General features: G+C 33.7%; 1 protein-coding gene across 2 annotated transcripts in view; it reads right to left on the bottom strand.

Annotated features, from left to right (window-relative positions):
* Window positions 1-21184, bottom strand: part of PALS1 (protein associated with LIN7 1, MAGUK p55 family member) — an 85810-nt gene that overhangs the window by 35482 nt on the left and 29144 nt on the right. The window contains exons 3-5 of one of the 2 annotated variants that reach the window (XM_069487759.1): window positions 19027-19152; window positions 17665-18196; window positions 1928-2136 (exon numbers count right to left, since the gene is read on the bottom strand). In XM_069487759.1, the coding sequence (XP_069343860.1) occupies window positions 1928-2136; window positions 17665-18031 (576 nt within the window). In that variant the 5' untranslated portion in view covers window positions 18032-18196; window positions 19027-19152. The remainder of the gene's footprint in view (window positions 1-1927; window positions 2137-17664; window positions 18197-19026; window positions 19153-21184) is intronic. The other variant, XM_069487766.1, reaches the window with a different exon arrangement.

Raw genomic sequence — 21184 nt, 5'->3', positions numbered from 1 at the left:
ATAAAAAGCAAAGCATTATTATGCAATGGGCACATGAGCAGATTAACTATCATATGCCAGTCACCAAACTTCAAGTGGCCTCAATATTCAGAAATATAAAAGGGGGGGGTTGATTAGGTGATTGCTAAGGTTTTTTCCAGCTGTAAAATAAAGGCATTGGGGCCATTTAGAACTTTGTTACTACTTCTCTTTGATGAGCTCTGAGTATGTGCTTTTTTCACAAGTGTAATGTACTGAAAGTCAGGATTACTTCACAGTCATTGTACTGCATAACTCCAGCAGAAACTATTCACATTGTATTACAAAAGATATTGTAAGGATGTGAAAGCAAACTATCAGAAAAATCTGCTTTATGTGGTACTTTTAAAACTGTGAACTATGTGAATATGTTAGCTATACTAAAACTAATACTCAAAACTGATTTTTTAAAAGTTATTTTTAACCATTTCTTTCTTCCCCAAGGCATTTACTCTTTAAGCCACTTCTAGTGCTTTGCTTTTCTCAACTCCTAAAACCTTTTAAAAGCCATGTTGCCTCTCTTCATTCTTTCCACTCGTTCATTGTCTGCGCCAGCTTTTCTCAATTAGAGCAATTTTGATGTCTTCTGCTTCTCTCATTCTCTTATGTACCTATTGTTCCATTCAGCAAAACAAAGGCCCAGTAGCTAGCTAGATAAACTTTCCTCTTGAAGATTGGGAAGTGAATGATTATAATAATTTGTTCTGTATTCTTCCCAACCCCAAACAATAAAAGTTACAATATATTTGTGAATAGTGTAAGATCAAAGTAATGTTGGTTATTTCAATCTCTGTAAGAAAAGTAATTTTCATAAAAACCATTTAAACTATAATTTTTAAAATAAAAAATCTTGCATACAAGTGACAATTTTTTAGAATAAAAAATCTTGTATACTTAATTTCAATAAAAGATGAGCTCAAGAAACAGGTTTCAACTAGCTCTTTTAAACTCTGGTGGATGGAAAGTTTCTTCTCTAGGAACAGGTCCTTGGGTAATACTCTCCTAGGTCCAGGCCCTGGGCAACACTAGACTTTTCTCATCCATTATTGCACAGAGGATCTTTGCCATCTTAGGCATCTCAAAAGGAAAATATCTTCCTTAGAAACCATTCTGTGCTAATCTGAAGAGTACCTCCTAACCTATTTTACAGGTCTGTAGCACTGGAAGTCCTACTTTCCCCACAGCCCATTTTCTGTATCATATTTAGATTCAATGAAATACATTCTCTTGATGAGCTTCCAGAATTATTAGTTTTTATAATATCAAAATACTTAAAACTCTGTAATAATGATAGACTATCCACCCCAAAAAACAAGAATTTATACTTTTTAAATCTTTAATTTAAAAGATGTCTGCAGAGCACATTAAAAACTGAATATCAACTAGCATCAGAAACTAGAACTTAAAAGTCAGCATGTTAACAAAAGAAACTCTCACAGTACATTAAAATTTACTAATTTGAAACTTTTGCAGTTCTTATAGGAAAAATTTCAAAATCCCTAGAAGTAATAAACCTTTAGGAGTTATGTATTTGTAATACCTAATTATCAGTTATAATTTTATATCTGTATTATCTCAGTTTATAATGTATAATGCTTAAAATTCATAAAGCTATACCAAGAGCATTAAAAAATGTTGCCTTCTAGTAATTCAAATATTTCTGTTACTATACAAATTTGCAATTTTATGTACAAAATTAACTCTTTTCATGAAACAGAGCTCTGTAAATTATATTTTTTCAGGATAAAACACATGTAGCAAATTTTTTCTATCACAATAAATTTAACATGTGATCAGCAATAATTAATTCAAACAAGCCTTATAGTCACATTAGTATTTTCCAATAATACTGCCTTACTATCATGAATAATTATATTGTAGATGTCAACAAGCTGTTCAGAATACATACCTCTTGTGCAAGATCTTGTGCATTGGAGATAAGAGGAAATGGAGGACTGGCCTTGTTCATGTGTACTGTGACAGCGTTGTGTATCTTAAATGCATTTTGGAAATCTTTATTTTGAACCAGTTGTAAAAGCAGTGAAATATCCTCCTGGCTCTGAGAATCTACCAAAGTATGTTGGATATGTTTAAGTGAAGAAAATAAATCTTCTACTTCTAGTAGGAGAAGGAAAAGATCCAAAAATTAATTCTTTCGGTCTTAATTCAACATCTACTTTAAGAGAAAATTTCTTGAACCAGTAACAACTGACATTTTCAGAAAAACAACAACAACAAAAAAAACCCCAAAACCCAAAATAGCATATATTTTAGAGTGTCAATCAGTGTTATTTTAGTGATTTTTAAGTAAAACTCTTCAAAAATTATATAACAGAATAACTTACATATTTTTAAAAGTGTTTCAACTATAAAACTAAAATATGCTCACTATAAAATGAGGGGAGGAATACAGAAATTAACAAAGAAACATAAAACCACCAATAATCCCATCACCTAAAAATAAGGTTTTTTTCTTAACATTTTAGGTTTATTTCCTTTTTTGATTTAACAGTACATTATAATTGTCTTCCCACATCGCTAGTCTTTAAAAACATTATATATAATGGCTCCATGATATTCTATTACATGGTTAAACCATAATTTATAGTAACCATTACACTAAAGTTGAGCACTTAGGTACATAATCATCATTGCTGCATATAAATTTGTTTGAGATTCTGATGTTTTCTTAAAATAATTCCTAGAAACAGAACTTTTAAATCAGATTCTGACATTTTAAAAGTCAAACAGCTTTCTAGGGAAAAATTTATGTCCAATTAGCAATATTTTCACCAATATCTGATACTATTATTTTCAAAAATCTTCAGTCTCTTTGATTAATTGGGCGGTTGAAGTTTACTCACACTTACCAGGCACTTCTTTTGTGGTCCATGAAACTCTAATGAACATGTGTGTCTCCTAAAACTGTACTGAAAGTTGCAGGCATGTGTATGTATATTGTGCTTGTTGGTGTGCATACATAGCACATGCATGTTTCTGGGAAATGGTTATTCCAAAATGGTTAAGAACCACCGGGACTCTCTTCCCTGCTCCCCTAACAGGGTGTGTGTACTTGTGTGAACAAATACTCTTGTCATATTTCTTGGGAATAGTTTTCTAATTTTTCTATTTGTCTATTAATTATATTTGTAGTTGCTTGTATTATAGAACTTTTCAACTCTTACATATTAGGAATGATTCCCCTTTCTCTGTGTGATTTCTTTCATTGTTTCTATGCTTATAAATTCCTTCTTCTCGGTCATTAAATAAGTATTTATCTACATTTCTTCTAGCTTCCTATGGCTTCTATTTCATTTTACTATTTAACTTCTATTTAACCTTAATTCATCTAAAATTTATTTTAGTATAGATGTGAGGAGAAATTTTAACTTTATATTTCTTCCAAAGCATTAACCAATTATTCTAGTAACATTTATTGAATAATGCTTCCTTTTCCACTGATTTACGATGCCACCAAATTCTTAAGATATGTCAGGGTCTGTTTCTATTCTGTTGGTCTATCAGAACTACAACATCCTATCATAGTACCATTATAGTCTTTGCTCATATTGATACGACAAGTACCTGATCACTAACTTTTAACACACTGACTGCCACGCTAGAAAAAAATTTTTTTCCTTGGGGCCACAGTGTTTTATTATGAAATAGAATAAAGACGCTGAAAAGAAAACGATCCTTTCTAACTTAATGAAAAATTTGCTATTTTTTATTGTTTTCTGTGCATGAATTATTTGCAACTTGAAAAAGAGTTCACACAGCTCCCAAGGTGGAGACATGTAAGTTACATAATCTTCACAAGGCCCTGGGGGCTCAAAACTAGCATGAGTTAAATACAACTCACATGGTAGTTAATGTCTTTAAAAATTGACTATTCAAAATTAGTTATAAATCATTTTTTTTCAAGTTACCTCCCACTCCCTCTTTCCCATTCTTCCAAAAAGAAAAGTCCTATTGAGACTCTGATAAATGAGCCTGGGAAAAATTTAAAGTAGATACTATCTGTCTTATACATAGTCACATGGAAAAAATCTTCCCATTTAAGTCTTTCTGTTAGTTTTCTTCATAGAAGGCCTGCAGAAAAGCCACTGATTCTTATACATTTATCTTATATCCCACTATTTAAACAGTAGTTAAATTTTTAAAGAGATTCTAACAGTTTAGTTGATTCTTGTGGTTCCCTATCTTCCCCCCAAAATAAAAACAACTTTAGTCCTCCTTATTAAATACATATATTTAGTCCTCCTTATTTTATACATATGTAGTAGTCTTTCAGTATCTGTAGGGGCCTGGTCCCAGGTATCCTCCAGATACCAAAATCTGTGATACTTAAGTCCCTTATATAAATGGCAAAGTAACTGCATGTAATCTATACACATCCCCTGGTATACTTTAAATCCTCTCTAGATTACTTATAATACCTAATACAATGTAAATAGTTGTTATACTGTATTGTTTAAGGAATAATGACGAGGAAAAAACATCTGTACAACTTTAGTACAGATGCAATTTTTCTTCAAATATTTTCATTCTGGGGTTGGTTGAATCCATGGATGCGGAACCCACAGTAACAGAGGGTCAACTGTATGTATATATGTATATACTCTCCATATACATATGTACACACACACACACATATACATACACACACTGTGGCTAAACTATACATATAGTCATTGGTAGTTCAAAGACACAGCAAAACTGGGGAAAAAAATTAGAAAGTCAAAACTGTCATTAGACTGACTTAAGTTGTGACCCAGAGCTAGTAAGACTTGAGAAATAGCCAGAATTTAACCCTATGCTAATATAGCAGCTACAAGAGTAGATAGGAAGAATATGGAAAGTCAGATTCCATCAAATGCAAAGAGGTTACCACAGAATTTCCTAAAAGTGTATAGAATTCCCTAAGAGAATAAAGAATTCAACAGCTTTAAAGTGTTAATACCTTAAAAGACAAAAACAAACATTTTAAAAGAAAAAGAAATTACAAAACCAACAAAGCAGTTAAGATAACTGGCTACCATCTTATGGGGACTATAGATATCCCTGAGTGGATAATTAGATCCCTGCTAAAAAAAAAAAATTTTTTTTTAGTAATTGTTAAAAGGGACTCAGCCTGGCTATTAGGGCTATGAGAAAAATCAGGAGCTTGAGATCGCACTGCTGACTGAAATCAATAAGCAACCTTAATCAGTCCAGAAGGTAGTAGTTGTCTCCCTAGTAGGTCTCTTCAACCTCAGGGAGACTTAAAATTTTTAAGGCAAAAGAATTTCTGCATAATCTCTTGTGAACCAAAGCCACCCACGAGGACACTAAAATACTGACATTATAAAAAAAATTATCTGTAGGTCTACCTTTTGACTGTAACTACTGATATTATATCATTGCATGCTGTAGCCTTTCAGACTTTTAAAAAGCTGATCTAACCACATAAATGACACTGTAAATGCTGTTTTGCAATCTATTTTCCAATTATTCCTTAGAATAAATTCCTGGGCCAGAATTTCTGATTAGATAATTAGAACATTTAAAGCTTTGATACACACTGTCAAAATACTGCCTTCCAGATTTGTACCAATTCATACCCATACCAGCAATGAACATGGTTGCCTGTTTTCACAAACACAGACCAAATTAAGGTTATCAATTTTTAAATTTATTTATTTATTTATTTATTTTTGAGACAGAGACTCGCTCTGTTGCCCAGGCTAGAGTGAGTGCTGTGGCGTCAGTCTAGCTCACAGCAACCTCAAACTCCTGGGCTTAAGCGATCCTACTGCCTCAGCCTCCCGAGTAGCTGGGACTACAGGCATGCGCCACCATGCCCGGCTAATTTTTTGTATATATATATTTTAGTTGTCCATATAATTTCTTTCTATTTTTAGTAGAGACGGGGTCTCGCTCTTGCTCAGGCTGGTCTCGAACTCCTGACCTCGAGCGATCCACCCGCCTCAGCCTCCCAGAGTGCTAGGATTACAGGCGTGAGCCACCACACCCGGCCTTAAATTTAAAGTTTGAATTTTTTTCCCTCTTACAATGTATAGCTATTTGTATTTCTTCTTTCATCCATTTTCTGTTTATCTTTTGCCAATTTTTCTACTAGAGTGATTTTTCCTTTAGTAACTAGAGTTACACTGATTATAATATATCCCTACAGTCTAAGAAAAAAATATTGAATATAATTTCATCTTTTTTTGCTATTATCAGAACAATGGATTTTAATCAAAGATTATTTATGAAAAATCACTACAGAAAATCTAAGACATATATGTCCAGAGTGCATAATTAGAATCTCCAATGTTTTCTTTAATGATAATATTTTAAGTTAATTATAACATACACTTCTGGTTAGGAACCACTGACTTAGGGCATTATTAACATAAATTCTTATAATATTTTAGGACATGATATACTTGGGACTACATTAAGGTACTTATACCTACTTTCTTCTATAACCTTGATTACTATACTGAGTTCTTGTATCTACTTTTTATAGTTTTTCTGTTTCCTTCTTGGCAACTGTTTCCTTATGTTGCCCTCTTCTTGCTTTTCACATTTAAAATAAATTATTAAAATATCCTATTTAAGTATATATCAGCGGCTGAAATGATATGCCAGCAAAAACAACTAGGTAAACCTAAACTAGGAATGGCTTATAGAGAGAGAAAACTTGAGATCAATGATCTTATTTCAGGAGATTAGTTAAGAGTTGAGACACTGCTCAGACAGGAAATAGAAAATTTTGTGGTTAGTCCACAAGAAATGGTAGCTTTAAAGTTCTAAGAACTAAGTAGGCTTCTTGTGTTGATAGGACCTGAGGTAAGGAATACAGATACCAGAGAAAGATGAAATCTGGTCAACATGATCATATTGTGGAGTTCTAAAGCTAAAAAACCATATAGAAGAGTTTAAAATCCAGAGAAAAAAATCTCAGAGTCAAACTGGAAATGTCTTTCACTCAGGAGGTCAGGGACCAAGAGAAGATCTATAGCACTAAGAGAGCAAAGCAGAAGAATATAATCAAATCCCAAAGAGGCTGATGACCTAGTATCTACCTAAATTCAAGCACAAGACTAAGTAATGTGTAGTCAGAGAACCTGAGAACCCTGGCAACTCTAGAAATATCAACAAATGCACACTGGGTTTAAGGTTCAAGTTTTTAGGTTAACATTAAGACCAATTTTTTTTTTTTTATTTTTATTTTTATTTTGAGACAGAGTCTCACTTTGTTGCCCAGGCTAGAGTGAGTGCCGTGGCGTCAGCTTAGCTCACAGCAACCTCAAACTCCTGGGCTCAAGCGAGCCTCCTGCCTCAGCCTCCCGAGTAGCTGGGACTACAGGCATGCACCACTATGCCCGGCTAATTTTTCTATATATATATTTTTAGTTGTCCATATAATTTTTTTTTTTCTATTTTTAGTAGAGACGGGGTCTTGCTCTTGCTCAGGCTGGTCTCGAACTCCTGACCTTGAGCGATCCACCCGCCTCGGCCTTCCAGAGTGCTAGGATTACAGGCGTGAGCCACCGCGCCCAGCCTAAGACCAATTTAACACATTAACTTCCATGTGAATTGTGGGGCCTCGTGAAGCATATGCAACTCACGTCTCTTCACCTTGGGAGCCATGAGAACTATTTTTCAAGTTGCATATAACTCATGCACAGAAAACAATAAAAAATATCAAATATTCCATTAAATTGGAAAGGATTATTTTGTTTTCAAAGTCTTTATTCTATCTTTGTAATAAAACACTGTGACCCCAAGGAAGAGGTATTTTTTTTCTAGTGTGGCAATGTGTTAAACTTGTTCCAAACAAGTATCATCCTTTGCAACTTCACTCACCTCTATGAAGTCCTACTCATGTTTTTTTGTTCTTTAATTAATAAAAGCTGTTTTCACTGACATTATCTTTCCTCAGCTGTTTCCAAACTCATTATGTTAATCAACATTGCCAGGCTAAATTGAGACCACTTGCACTTAAGCTCAGCTTCTATAATTACATAGCACCAACCATTATTGAAAAACAATATGTATTTGGCTGAATTACATATTAGTCATTGCCATTACTGAATAGTGTGCTATGGAACAATTATCATATTTTTATATACATTATTGTACTTCTCATAAAAACCCTGAGAATCTTTTCCCAATTTAAAAAAATAAACGAGACACTTGTCAGATCAAATCTCTACAGATGAAGCAAATGAAGTAGACAATAAGTGATTTGCCTAAAGTCACTCACAAAAATGACACCAGAATGAGAATCAATTTCTTCAACTTCTAAGACTGCTTTTTCTGCCACACCAAAAAAAAAAAAAAAAGATACTTTTTTTTTTTTTTTGCAGATTCTAGGGGTTGATAGTGGATATATCATTTATCTGTTTTAGAAAAGTTTTCCTCAGATGTCTTTTTGCCCAATACAGCAACATGTAATGTACACTGTTCCAGTGCTTACAGAAGCTTACACATACTAGTTATATTACTATAATATCCTCGGAAGGACTCTAGTTAACTGTGCATGCTCGCACATATAATGCATACACCTGTGCTTTAATGCACCCTCCAAATGTTACCTTTATAATATTCTTGTGCTTTACTTTGAATATTTTAACCAAATGTCTTATCTTTAAATATTTTCTCAAAGTATATTATTTCATCTCTAATATCACAAAAGCATGCTGGGTAGTACACTGGAGAAACTCAGCAAAAGAAACCAAAACTGCAATTTCTGTGAACACAGGCTATGTACCTTTTTGAGAAATGTTGTAAAATATCTTTTATAGGGTCCCAGTGGCCTGGGTAACCAAGTAGTACAGCAAAATTAATAATGATTTCAATGGGTAAAGTTTGCAGATAAATTCCATTGCTGCTTTGATCAGTTTAGCTGGGAACGTTTCCAGATAGCTTTCTTAGGAAGAAAAGCTGCCCAAAGCACTCTCTTCCTTCAGGCTCAAATGTTTCCATTAAAAATATTTAATGAACAAATAAAACAGATTAAGTTACCAGACACTCATAGGAGTTTTCAAAACTTCATTAAATATAGGTAGCTTGAGAAGAAGATATGAACTAAACCACATACATGTAGCTAAAATAAATAAAATACTTAAGAGAAAATCTGAAATATCAAATGACACAAGCCTTCTGATGAAATTACTATGTATTTGAAAATAAGCTTATCAATTTAAAGGACACTAAAAACGATGCCACTTCTGTCCAATAACATTTTTGAGGTCACACAGAAAGCAATAAATACCTACGGCACTAGTCTTAAAATACTGATTAGGAGAAATCAGATGAGTTCACTGTCTTTACTCAGTTATTTTTAAATAAATTCTGATAGAGGGTTTTTTCTTTGATATTAAGTATAATGTCAAATAATGTAATGAATAATACCTGTTGGCAACATAAACTCAGAGATGCTTGTTTTGATACTCATTCACATTTTGGTTTCATATAAAAATTCTTAATTTCAAAGGTAAGAAAATTTAGTTCTAGGTTTACAAAAAAATGTTGTTCCCAAATAGTACATCTTTAAGAGCACTTCAAAAATACATATTTTTCTAGAATGGTTAATTTTCTACACACTCAAAGCAATGTTCCATTCTGTGATGGTTCTGTTACTTTGAACAAACAAAAATCCACCTACATTCTTCAGCACTATATACAATTTCAGAAGGAATTTAAAAAATCCATTCAGATGCAACTAATTCAGTCCTGTTAAACACGCATTCTTCTGTAATGAAGATGAAGACACAGAGACAACAGAGAGACAACAAAGAGAGGGCAGAGTACAAAGAGAAGAGATTCTCCTCCCCAACCGCATATACAGACAACAGACACAAGGAGGAAGAACCACCTGGACAAGAAATAGAGAGATCAGTGGAGAACCAGAGGGCTATTGGGAAAGACTGATCTAAGTAAGTGCTAGGTGGGAAATGGACAAAGAAGGAAGTACTGGGGCAGAGAAGTAAGGCAGGATGGAGACACTCTACAGAGGGAAGGCAGAATTAGGCATATCAAATCTAGCTTTGGTAATAAATTCTAGTCTATAACAACTTTCCTACAAGGAAGTTCTTTATATCCAGTTTAAATTTTAAATTCCTTGCCCTATAGTTTGATCTATTTCCTCTTACTTGATTTTCAATAGAAATTGTTTTAAGTTCCCATCATCATCTTTAACATTTCATACAACACTTAAATCTTGATTATTTATGTTACAAGAGGACATATGATCTTAAAGGAAAATCATGTATTAACACATTTGGCTTTGGGATACAATTAAACAGATAAATACAAACACACATAGGTCCATAAATCCATCCCCCTGAACTCTCTCCTCCAGCCTTGGCCCTCTTCTGGCAGTCTAAAATGTAAAAGAATGAAGACTTTAAAATAGGCAACAGAAAGCAATCACCAAGAGTTACTTTATCTGAAAATTCTATCTTCATACTCTGGGAAGCCATACAGCAATATCAGCTATCAGGGTAAACATTAAAATTACCTAAGAAATCTCCATCTCTGAAGATATTTCAAAGCAATGGAGATAGTTATCTACCCTGGGATTAGCTTTGTTTATTTTACGTATTACTCTCATTTACCCCATATGAAAACAATAGCTTCTAGAGATCTATTCCAGCATCAAGATTCTTCCATTTCATTGTGTAAATAATACCCATTCTTTTAACCTATCCTTGGAAATTTCAATTCCTACCAACTTCATGACTTTTTTCTGAAACTTTAAAGATTTCTTTTCCCCTAAACTGTAGGGTCAAATATGATATTCATTATGAGGAACATATGAGGGAATTACATCAGTTTCCAATAAACCTACCAGTGAAATAAAAATCAGAACAGTCATTCAGGAAATCTTTGCTTAAATAAGGGGTAGTCCTTCTTTTCTCTTTTTCTCTCTTTTCCTTTCTTTGTAAATTTAAGAACATAAAATTCATATCCCTGAACTTTGTTTTTTAGTGGACTAGGTCAAAGGGAATTTGTTAAAAATAACAGAAGTTTATGAAAGATCCCGAACAGTAATTAACAATTTGGTTAACAAATTAAAAACAAATACTAGACAAATATATAAGCAAAGATAGCTGAGAGACAGCAGAGCAAAAATCTTACCCCTAAATGTGGTCAGACAATAGAAAACTGTCTTGAATTGACTACTACCCAATCAAGTACAAAAACCTCATAATTTGTCCCTGGACAAAAGAAAGGTACTTGATGAGAGAGAAAAAAAGCCCCAACCTTGGAATCAGAAGACCTGGGTCCTAGCAATGGCTTGATCACTTATTAATTGTATTATATGTCACTGGATAACCCACTTCAAGTCTCTGGGCCTTTCTATAAAACAAGGGGGTTTAACTATAGTATTAATAGTATTTCCCAAATTTTTGTTGGCAACCCATTAAAATATATATATACTTTATTTCTCAACCCAATGTATACATACCTATTTGAAATAAAAGATTTATGTATGCTTATGTGCAATATACTTTAATATTTTCTATTTATTCTAGTTCTAAAAAGATTACTGGGTATAGGATAGCTAAAATTAAAAAGACAATAACAGTGGCGTAACAACCTGGATGGAACTGGAAGCCATTCTTCTCAGTGAAGTACTGCAAGAGTAGAAAAACAAACACCACATGTACTCAATACTAAATTGGAACTAACTTATCAACACTAATGTGCACATATGGAAGGAAAATTCAGGGGAAATCAAGTAGGTGGGAAGGGGTGGGTAAATTCATACCTAATGGGTACAATGCGCATTAACTGACTGAAGGGCACACTTACAACTTTGACTCAAACGTACAAAAGCAAATTATGTAACCAAAACATATGTACACTGTAAAATTCTGAAATAAAAAAAACCAAACAAACAAGTAGTGGCAAGCATGTAGAGAAACTGGAACCTTTACACATTGCTGGTAAGCATGTCAAATAGTGTAACCACTGTGGAAAACAGTATGGCAGTTCCTCAGAAAGTTAAACATAGAATTACCATATGATCTAGCAACTGTACTCCTAGGTATATATCCAAAGGAATTAAAAATGGGTGTTCAAACAAAAACTTGTACAAGAGCGTTCATAATGGCACTATTCACAATAGTCAAAACAAGGAAACCCAAACGTCCATCAACAGATGAATGAACAAAATGTGGCATATCCATACAATGGAATGTTATTCAGCCATAAAAAAGAATGGAGTACTGATTCATGCTACAAAATTGATGAACACTGAAAATATAACACTGAGTGAAGAGGCTAGTCAAAAAAGGGCACATACTGTGTGTGATTTGATTCATATGTAATGTTCAAAATAAACAAATCCAAAGAGACAGAATACATATTAGTGGTTGTCAGGGGCTGGAAGGAGGGGAGAATAGGGAGTGACTGCTTATGGGTACAGGGTGTCTTTTTAGGGTGATGAAAACATTTTGGAATTATATATATAGTGGTAATGGTTGCACAACCACCTTGTGACTATACCTAAAACTAATGAACCGTACATATTAAAAGAGTGAATTTTATAGTAGGTGAATTATATCTTAATAAAGTTGTTATTTAAAAAATGAAATAAAAATTAGTGGTTAAGATCCACAAAATAATTTCATGGAAAACTAGAGGGTTAAATGAGCTTTCTGGTAGCTTCTGGTTCTTACAAAAATTAAATTTCACTCACACCTACAGAGTGCTACTTGCTCACCTACATTTTTTCATTTGGTCCTCAAGAAAATCCTGAAACTGAGGCTCAGAGAACTTAAATAACTTGTCTATGGTCAACAGCAATTAAATGACAATAAAAAGTATTTAAATTCAGTTCTGACTTTGCCATCCCTACACTTTCCAGTATACAACTATGTCATGCATTTCTGAACACGCCATAAGATAATGAAGCAAATCTTTGCAAGAGGGGAAAAGTTAAAACCTACTATTAATAAGTGGAAAGAAGTTTTTTTAGAATCAGGGTCTTGCTTTGTTGCCCAGGCTAGAGTGCAGTTTGTATCATGACAGGTCACTGCAACCTCAAACTCCTGGGCTCAAGCAATCTTCCTGCTTCAGCCTCCCAAGTATCTGGGACTACAGGCATACGCCACCATGCCTGGCTAATTTTTTAAATTTTTTGTAGAGACATGGTCTCAACATATTGCCCAGGCTGGTCGTGAACTCTTGGCCTCAAGCAATCCTCCTGCCAGGACCTCCCAAAGTGCTGGGATTACAGGCATAAGCCATTGCACCCAGCCTGGAATGAAGTTTTTTTTTTTTTTTTTTTTTTTTATTATTATTTTTTTTTTATTTTTTTTTCCCCCAGGCCCCTGGAATGAAGTTTTGATGCATAGTGTCAAAGACTAAATGAAATAGCAGTTAATTATTTTTCAACAGAATTGTGTATATTTACCAACCAAAATTTACATGACTATATACATATTCTAATGAATTTTAAAATCTTTACTTTTTAAGTTAGCTCTAATTTTAGCAATTTGACTAAATCAGAAAATTCTCCAGTGGTCCCAACACTTCAAACATTAAATCCGGTACTAATAGGTTTAATCATTTCACTTCTGGGGGAAAGAAAAGCCCCTGAAAGAATGGCTAATAAGGTTTGTTTGAAACAGGTAAGCAAAAATTTGATAGTGAAAATAATTAACTTTTCAGAACTAGCCTGAAATAAAACTCAAGATTTATTGGCACTGGAATTTTGTTGGCTTTATATCAACTTTATTTTACAGTCAACTTTTAATAAAGTTTATCATAATCACACAAAATTCCACTATGTCCCATGGGCAATCAAAAGGCAGTTAAATAAACATCAGAAAGAAATGTGGAAGAGCTATTTAATATAACTTTAAAATATCAATACTCTTCTAATAGTTTGAGTATCCAGAGACATCTGACAAAAAATATATGGAACTAATCAAGACTGAAACATGTTATTACTATTAGGAAAATGGTTCATTCTTTAGTTTTATTCATCCTAGTTTTCTTCACCTTGGTGTGTCTTTTGTTTCTTCACACTAACAGCATCTGGTGTAGCTTAGAAAGTCCCTAATCACAAATTTCAAGAGTCTCCTTATTAATCACAAAATAGATAGCTCACCAGGAGTGTGTCTGCCCTTTCCTAATGTTTCTTCAAAGGTATTACAATTATAATATATAGTCACATATATGATATTATACAAAGCAGTCTTGACTAGTTTATTCTCTTCAAATATTGTCTACTATATTTATTTGTCCACATCCCTGGCCCAAAATTACTTATATGAGAACATAAAAACAGTGAAATCTATAATCTAGAAAAATCTCAAAATTATCCTATTCTATCTCAGCCCACTCTAACCCGCATTATGTTCTTTTCTCAGGATTTCAACTCTTTGATTATGAAAGAGAACAAAGACAGTATGTGTAGTAAAGCAAGCTTTAAAAACTAATGCTAATTTTAAGGACGTCTCCCTAATACATTAAAACTTTTACAATTTATAATACTAATTTTAATTATTCATTTGAAATTAAGTTCCCAATCACTATTTTCTAATTTTTGACTAGATTTTAACAGGTTTTAAACAAAAAAATTCAGTTCACCTCTTTTCAGTATTTTCTATCAATCTCATCCCTATACTTTATTATACATTGCCAAATTTATAAATACTTTCATTATAAACCACCCAGACAATTAAAGTACTTAACCTTTCCAATCACATTTTCAATTCTAAAAAGAGTACTTTGTCTACTTACAGGTAAATGATGATATATAGTTTGGAAACTGAAGGCTCTCTCTCAAAGATATAAATCAGTTGCCTCATCCGTTTCTCATTTAAAACAAGGTTGCTGTTTCTGGCTGTGAAAAAGGCTGAGAAGTTGTCTCCTGTCGTGTGTGTATTAATCAAAATACTGGCAAGGAGATACAATTTTCAGGGAGTATTTCTGTTGTAGTTTGATGTGTTAGCAGATTATGAACAAGAAAAAAAATGAGGCCGGGCGCAGTGGCTAACGCCTGTAATCCTAGCACTCTGGGAGGCCGAGGCGGGCGGATTGCTCGAGGTCAGGAGTTCGAGACCAGCCTGAGCAAGAGTGAGACCCCCGTCTCTACTAAAAATAGGAAGAAATTATCTGGCCAACTAAAAATATATATTAAAAAAAAAATTAGCTAGGCATGGTGGCGCATGCCTGTAGTCCCAGCTGCTGGGGAGGCTGGGGCAGTAGGATCGCTTAAGCCCAGGAGTTTGAGGTTGCTGTGAGCTAGGCTGACGCCACAGCACTCACTCTAGCCTGGGCAACAAAGCGAGATTCTGTCTCCAAAAAAAAGAAAGAAAGAAAGAAAAAAAATGATTGGTAAAAAGCTATTACACTTCATTTTAAATGAAAACTTAAAACTGAATATATAAAAAATCTGAGGCCATGACTGACAATAACAATCTTACAACTTATGCTAATTTTTCATGTTTCCTATAATTAACAGCATTTGTGTTGAGTGTATTAAGTCTATCACTTATTTCTCAAGACATTAAATCTTCTGCTGTACAAGAAACAAATTATAAATACCTGGAAGTACACTTCAAATTACTTTAAAGTAAAATATACAAAACAATCTTAAGTTCAAGGACCACAAAAAGGTATTTTTGAAAACCATGGTGGACTACAAATTGGAAGAAATATAGCTGTCCTTTAATCTGAATTTTCAGAAAATCAGCAACAGAACATACTATCAGAAATAGGAAAAAGCAGAAAAAGTAAGACAAATGAGCTCCAATTTTCTGTGCTTAAGAAAAAAAAAAAATACCCACAACTTTCCCCCTAAGTGAATCTGGCTTAAAGCTATTTATTTGTTTCCTTACTGTTATTAAATGAATATCATCTATTAGCTGCACATTTACACCTGTGTAAAGCAAATGCACAAATACATCAATCTTCAAGGAATTTAAACAGAAAACCAGAAGAATCAATTCAGGGTTGCACTGGATATATTATAACATAAACTTTCTCCAATAGAGAATATTTACAGATTGTTAATAAATAATAATGAAGTGATGGGAAATGAAAGCTAGTAAGAGGCAATCAGGAATAAAGCATTTTTACTCTAACAAAACCCTTAGGAAAAAAGAACATATAATTCCTTCATATAAATGTATTAAGAAAATACGTAACCTTTTAGTTTTCACAGAAACTGTAACATCTGAAGGCATTTAGCAGACTTCACTATGACTGAACACATATCTGTGATTTCTTAAAACACAAAGAAGCATGTACGTTTGAAATGTGGATCATGAATAAATTTGTAACACAGAAAAGAAACCGATGATGTGATGTAGCAGAAACCACTCCAGACTTGGAATAAAGAGATTTAGTGAGGGACAAATCTAGCATATATATGGTATCTTTGCGCAAATTAGAAAAAGGTGCTCAACTCTAGGTAGCCACAGCTATGGCCTGGTGAATGAAGTGCAGGCTGGATGTCAGTCACCACTCAAACTGTCCACTTTGTTCAGTACATCACTCCAGATCTGGCAAATTCGAACTTGGCTCTACCATCTACTAGCTTGGTGTCTTAGACAAGTGATTTAATTGAGGTTCAACTTATTTATCTTGAAAATGGAGATTACAGAGTCCTGTTAACAGGATTCTTGTGGGTATTACATGGAATGGTGTTGGCTAAAACACCGAGTACAGGGCTCAACAGACACTTAAATGAATGGTAAAAGGATGACAATGACAATAAGAGCTCTCTCCTTTCGCAGAAAAGTAGAAACTTCTCTTTTTGCATATCCCCAAAATAGTAAATCACCAAGAAATAAAATGCTTCATTTGGGTTAGCCTGGTTTTACAGAGAGCACAAATTAATGTATAAGGCAGCATTTCTCAAACTGACTTCTATCAACCTCTAACACTAGGGGTGTGTGTGTGTGTGTGTGTGTGTGTGTGTGGTGTAGTGTGTGTGTGTGTGTGTGTGTGTGTATGTACACATATTCTAAGATGTCCTGAAATAAGAAGCTGTTTAACTTATTTAACACAGCGGTCTCAAAATTTATTTGGTCACAGAACTCTTTTTTTGTTTGTATCGATTAATATCTCATAGGATTAATATTTTGCAGGGTTTATTTATTTTTGCTTTCACAGAACAGAATTTGGGGATAGACAATTTTGAGCCATATTTTATGTGTATAGTGCCATATGAACAGCACCAGTTCTTACTGGCAATCATTAATTAAAGAAATCAAACACAGTTTAAGCTATAGTTATTAATTTCATTACTATATTACAAACTTACTTTAAGGAAATCAGAAATTCAAAATCTGAAAATTGTTTTTCTGTATTTTTATATAAAAGTTTGTGAGTTTGATACAAAAGGTAAATTTCAAGGCTTTAAATGTTAGGCCACTTGTAGAACTTTTTATATCTAAAAAACATGTTGTAGTGACTAAACATTTAAGCCATATGCTTTAGCTCTATGTAGCTAACAATAAACAATGATTGTTATATGGCCTTTCTAAGAAAAGAATTGATCTTGGTCTGGAATTCAAACTGCAATTACTTACATTCTCTTAAACCCTTCTTCCTTCCTGTACATGTTATAAGGCACAGATAAACTAATGCAAATCATTTTACTATTACCCTGCTATTTTTACTTACCTAATATTTTCACAGCATAATGAGGACTTTCTAAGATAATTCCTTCCTCTGTATCAAATATAGGGTTATCTATTCCAGTCTTTGGAGGAATTTGGGCTAGTTTCTTAAGTCTCATGGAAGAATTAAGGTCAAGTTCTTGCTTTTTCCCTTCTTCCTCTCGCCTACGTCTCATGTCCTCCTGTTGTTGCCGAATACGCTCCAACTGTGCACTTCGACGTACTGGCATCATCCTGGTGCCCAAATCTCCAGGGCAGTCAACAGCCATCTCTCGGTGCTTCTGATGTTCCTCTGGTGATGCAAGATCAACATTTTTTACTTCGCTGTCTGATTCCTCTGTAACATGCCCATTCATATGGGATGTTGTCATGGTTATCTATAAAAGCCTGTACCACTTTTATAAATCAATTTTTCCTACAAAGCCAATTCTCTTGATTCTGTAGTATAAAATCCATGTTACTTCAAAAAAAAAAAAAAAACAAAAAAACTTCTCACATCACATAATAATGCTATGAAAAATATCCATGAAGAAAATCTAAGGGGAAAAATGGGGGGAAAAAGTATAAGAATTACAATATAAAAGCAGATTTTTACATAACCCACCTCTAAGCTCCACATAATATAGAAGATATCTAATAACTGTATGATAGTATTTTGCTATGTAGATTAAATAGTTTCCTTTCACTTTACAGATAATGCTGAGGAAATTCTTAAAAAGCTCACTTCCCAAAATTTGAAGCATACATTCAATTTTACAGCTGAAAAAAATGATACACAGTATTGAAAAGTTTAGCAAAGTGGGAAAGTAAAAAGTTTTGAGTACTAACTTGGTAGAGAATAGGTTGCCTGAAGTATAAAAAGGTTTTAATCATCTTTTCATAGTTGTCTCAACACAGTACTTTATGCTCAATTAATAAACATGGGATTGAAATAACTTTTAAATCTTTAAACTTTGAAATAACAGTTAACTGCTAAGGAAACCGATGATGATCAATCTATTTGGCATAGCAGCCACGTTTGTGGCTCACCTGAGATATAGGCAGTATTTCATTTTTAGGAGTTTTTGAGATGAAGAAGATGCCCAATGAACAAGACACTTTAATTAGCAGCTAAGGCATCTACAGGATAGAACTACATTAAGTGAGAAAAGGATTACATGGGTTATCATTATTTATAATTGCTCACATTAAAAAAAAGAATTGAGGCCTGGTGCAGTGACTCACACCTGTAATCTCAGCACTTTGGGAGGCCAAGGGGGCAGGGATTGCTTGAAGCCAGGAGTTTGAGACCAGCTTGGGCAACATAGCAAGACCCTGTTTCTACAAAAATTTTTTTAAGAAGTTAGCAGGGTGTGGTAGCTTGTACCTGTAGTCCCAGCTACTCGAGAAGCTGAGGCAGGAGGATTTCTTGAGCCTAGGAGTTCACGGCTGCAGTGAGCTATGACTATGCCATTGCATTCCAGCCTGGGCAGTACATGAGAGCTTGTCTCTACTAAGAAAAAAAAAAGAAAGGAGAAAGGAAGAGAGAGAGAGAACTGGAGTTAACTCTTTACAAGGATTTATTTAGAGAAAACGGTAGTATCTGTTACCACTCAAAAGAATTTTCAAGTCATACTGTACAGCAAAAAGAACGCCTTGAAGTTGGAGACAAGAAAACTGAATTTTCACTCGGGCTGTGCCACAACCTCTAGCTTTATGATTTAAAACCAGTTTCTCCCTTTGAACCTCAGATTCATAGGCTCAATTGTTCTGAGTTTTAAATGAGATAATGTATGCAAGTTATAAAATAAAAATATATATACTTATATTAACTATTATAATAGTATTAGCCTGATTCTCATATTTTAAAAATCCTTCAACATATTTTAGATAAGAAAAATATTTTACGTGATGACCCTGGCTTTTCATCAAGCCATTTCTCAGGCATAAATAGGCAGATTGTTTATACACGTGTAAACCCACACATTAACTCTAATTAGTCTTCTTTCACTCAAGACTTTACAAACATTTACAATAATAAACCTAATACCTCCTTGAGTTGAGCATTACTTCATAAACAGGTTGGTTAGCACAATGCCAACTAAGCAAAAGCCAGGTTTTCAGATAATATTTCTAAGGCCAAACAAATCTTTTCTTAAACATCTTAGGTCATAATGCAAGTAGAGACAGAAGACAGAATACTTAACACAAACCCACCTAGGCTACCAAGAAAACCACTAGGCCAACAATCAGGAAAATGGATGCAAGCTACACGGGCCACTAAAATTACACTGTCACAAGATTTTTGATAAACTTTTCTGTCTTCCATCCAAATTTCAGCTTCTGTATTTATAACTATGTGATCTACAATAAGTACCTTATTTACCATTAGATTGCCGCCTTTTTCATTAACACAAGAGCTATTAAATTTATGCTAGGCAATTCTTAAGCTTTTTATGTTGATTACACACAAATGCAAATTCAGCTTTTTTTAATGTTTTCATTACAAGTAAGCAGAAATTTGTGTAGGAGTTACTGTAGTGCTACACTTAATTTTAAAAATCTAGGAGTGTACATATTTTCAGAAAATTAAAACTCTTAACCTCTACTTATAATTACTGGATATTAAAAATCAAATTTAATAAATAATAATGTATTTTTTACTTAATGCTAGTCTATAAAAATTATGAACTAAAATTAAAATGCAGCTTAAAAACTCTAAGGTTATATTCATATTCACCATACTAAATCATGAGGGAAAATTATAGGTCATGCAAGAGAAACTGGGCCAGGTGATCTGAATCAGAATTCTTATGCTTGAACTATTTATTATCATGCTTGTCTATCTGGATCTAGTCTTCTACTCTCAGAAAAATTTCTGCAACCTGATAATAATCCACTCAAAATTCCATTTTGGTTATCTCCCCAGGAGTGTTCACAGTCTACTGGGAGAGACAGCAAAGAAAATTAAATGATTATTCTTCCCCGGTTGGTCTCTCCTCACCAGATTCTAAAATTGTTAAGAGACAGGAGTCATGTCTGATTTTCATACCCTGAGTGCTTATCATAATATATGTCATATAAGAAATGCTCAATAAACATTTGTTCAACTAAACTTAGAATGTCATAAATTCACAGAGGATGTACAGATACTGGACTATAAAACTTAAGTCTGTAGTAAAAGGTGACAGAAAACACTCAATACATAAGGATACATTTCTTTGAGCTGCATTTCAAAGGACAACTAAAAATTAAGTCAGACAGAAGAGGGTTTGTTCCAGGCAGACAGAATCACATGACCAATTTCCAGGAAGGAAGAGTATGAGCGGCTCTTTCAGAAAACAGAATAGAATGCAATAAAGCTGGATGGAACAATGGGAGCATGCCATCCATGAATAATGATAAAACTGGAAAGGCAAGCAGGAGGCCAGACAGAAGAGTTTTAGACCTTTACCCTGAAAGTATTAAAAATAATTAAAAGAGTTTAAGCATGGACTGACATGATCACATTAACATTTATAGAAATATCACTTCAACTGAAGTGT

The sequence above is a fragment of the Eulemur rufifrons genome, chromosome 2 (assembly GCF_041146395.1).
Source record: "Eulemur rufifrons isolate Redbay chromosome 2, OSU_ERuf_1, whole genome shotgun sequence".
Taxonomy (NCBI): Eukaryota; Metazoa; Chordata; class Mammalia; order Primates; family Lemuridae; genus Eulemur; species Eulemur rufifrons.
The sequence above is the reverse complement of the archived record's forward strand: the minus strand, read 5'-3'. Positions and strand labels throughout refer to the sequence as shown.